The following is a 2,500-nucleotide window of genomic DNA, read 5'->3' on the forward strand; positions in this document are numbered from 1 at the left end:
TGTGTGTGTGTTTGTATGTGTCTATGTTTGTGTGTGTGTGTTTGCGCCTGTGTGTTTGTGTATGTATGTGTCTATGTTGTGTGTGTGTGTGTTTGTGTGTGTGTGTGTGTGTCTATGTTGTGTGTGTGAGTGTGTTTTGTATGTGTCTATATTGCGTGTGTGTGTGTGTGGTTGTGTGTGTGTGTGTGTTTGTATGTGTCTATGTTGTGTGTGTGTGTGTGTGTGTGTGTGTGTGTGTGTGTGTGTGTGTGTGTGTGTGTGTGTGTGTGTGTGTGTGTTTGTGTGTGTGTGTGTGTGTGTTTGTTTGTATGTGCCTATGTTGATGGTGTGTGTGTTTGTATGTGTCTATGTTGTGTGTGTGTGTGTTTGTGTGTGTGTGTGTGTGTGTGTGTGTTTGTGCGTGTGTGTGTGTGTTTGCATGTGTCTATGTTGTGTGTGTTTGTGTGTGTGTTTGTATGTGTCTATGTTGTGTGTGTGTGTTTGTTTGTGTGTTTGTGTTTGTATGTGTCTATGCTGTGTGTGTTTGTGTGTGTGTCTGTATGTGTGTTTCTATGCATCTGTATCGGTGTCCGTTCTGTGTGCGTCCGCATCTACGACCGCAGGCGCACCAACTCACAGCACATCGACACAAACTCCCCCCTAAACCCCCTTTATTCATCTCCCTTCCCGTGCAGTCGTCTGTTCCCGAGGATGTGGCGTGGGCGGCGTCTGCGTGGGCGTGGAAAGGTGTAGGTGCGCCCACGGCTACACAGGACCTGCCTGCGCGACGCCCGTGTGTGACCCGCCGTGCAGCAACGGGGGAACCTGCGTCAGCCCCGGTGTCTGTTCCTGCCCTGAGGGTTTCTCCGGCGTGTGGTGCGCAATACGGTGAGTTTCCCTTCCTTTCGGAACGGTAGATGGATAGGTAGATGGTTGGAACAGATAAATGAATAGATGACTGATAGATGGTTGGAACAGATAGATGAATAGATGAGTGATAGATGGTTTGAATAGATAGATGAATAGATGAGTGATAGATGGTTGGAACAGATAGATGAATAGATGACTGATAGATGGTTGGAACAGATAGATGAATAGATGAGTGATAGATGGTTTGAATAGATAGATGAATAGATGAGTGATAGATGGTTGGAACAGATAGATGAATAGATGACTGATAGATGGTTGGAACAGATAGATGAATAGATGAGTGATAGATGGTTGGACTAGATAGATGAATAGGTGAGTGATAGATGGTTTGAACAGATAGATGAATAGATGACTGATAGATGGTTTGAACAGATAGATGAATAGATGACTGATAGATGGTTTGAACAGATAGATGAATAGATGACTGATAGATGGTTGGAATAGATAGATGAATAGATGAGTGATAGATGGTTGGAATAGATGGATGAATAGATGACTGATAGATGGTTGGAATAGATAGATGAATAGATGAGTGATAGATGGTTGGAATAGATGGATGAATAGATGAGTGATAGATGGTTGGAATAGATAGATGAATAGATGAGTGATAGATGGTTGGAATAGATGGATGAATAGATGACTGATAGATGGTTGGAATAGATAGATGAATAGATGAGTGATAGATGGTTGGAATAGATGGATGAATAGATGACTGATAGATGGTTGGAATAGATGGATGAATAGTTGACTAATAGATGGTTGGAATAGAGAGATGAATAGATGAGTGATAGATGGTTGGAACAGATAGATGAATAGATGACTGATAGATGGTTGGAATAGATAGATGAATAGATGAGTGATAGATGGTTGGAATAGATGGATGGATAGATGACTGATAGATGGTTGGAATAGAGAGATGAATAGATGAGTGATAGATGGTTGGAATAGATGGATGAATAGATGACTGATAGATGGTTGGAATAGATAGATGAATAGATGAGTGATAGATGGTTTGAATAGATAGAGGAATAGATGACTAATAGATGATTGGAATAGATGGATGAATAGATGACTGATAGATGGTTTGAACAGATAGATGAATAGATGACTGATAGATGGTTGGAACAGATAGATGAATAGATGACTAATAGATGGTTGGAATAGATAGATGAATAGATGAGTGATAGATGGTTTGAATAGATAGAGGAATAGATGACTAATAGATGATTGGAATAGATGGATGAATAGTTGACTAATAGATGGTTGGAATAGAGAGATGAATAGATGAGTGATAGATGGTTGGAACAGATAGATGAATAGATGACTGATAGATGGTTTGAACAGATAGATGAATAGATGAGTGATAGATGGTTGGAATAGATAGATGAATAGATGAGTGATAGATGGTTGGAATAGATGGATGAATAGATGACTGATAGATGGTTGGAATAGATAGATGAATAGATGACTGATAGATGGTTGGAATAGATGGATGAATAGATGACTGATAGATGGTTGGAATAGATAGATGAATAGATGAGTGATAGATGGTTGGAATAGATGGATGAATAGATGACTGATAGATGGTTGG

At 40.1% G+C, this 2,500-nt stretch overlaps 1 protein-coding gene across 1 annotated transcript in view; it reads left to right on the forward strand.

Moving 5' to 3' along the window:
- LOC113819625 (uncharacterized) overlaps positions 1 to 2,500 on the forward strand; it is a 57,082-nt gene that overhangs the window by 44,814 nt on the left and 9,768 nt on the right. Inside the window, exon 11 of the mRNA XM_070138911.1 lies at positions 675 to 867. Within this exon, the coding sequence (XP_069995012.1) occupies positions 675 to 867 (193 nt within the window). The remainder of the gene's footprint in view (positions 1 to 674; positions 868 to 2,500) is intronic.

The sequence above is a fragment of the Penaeus vannamei genome, chromosome 25, assembly GCF_042767895.1.
Source record: "Penaeus vannamei isolate JL-2024 chromosome 25, ASM4276789v1, whole genome shotgun sequence".
Lineage (NCBI taxonomy): Eukaryota > Metazoa > Arthropoda > Malacostraca > Decapoda > Penaeidae > Penaeus > Penaeus vannamei.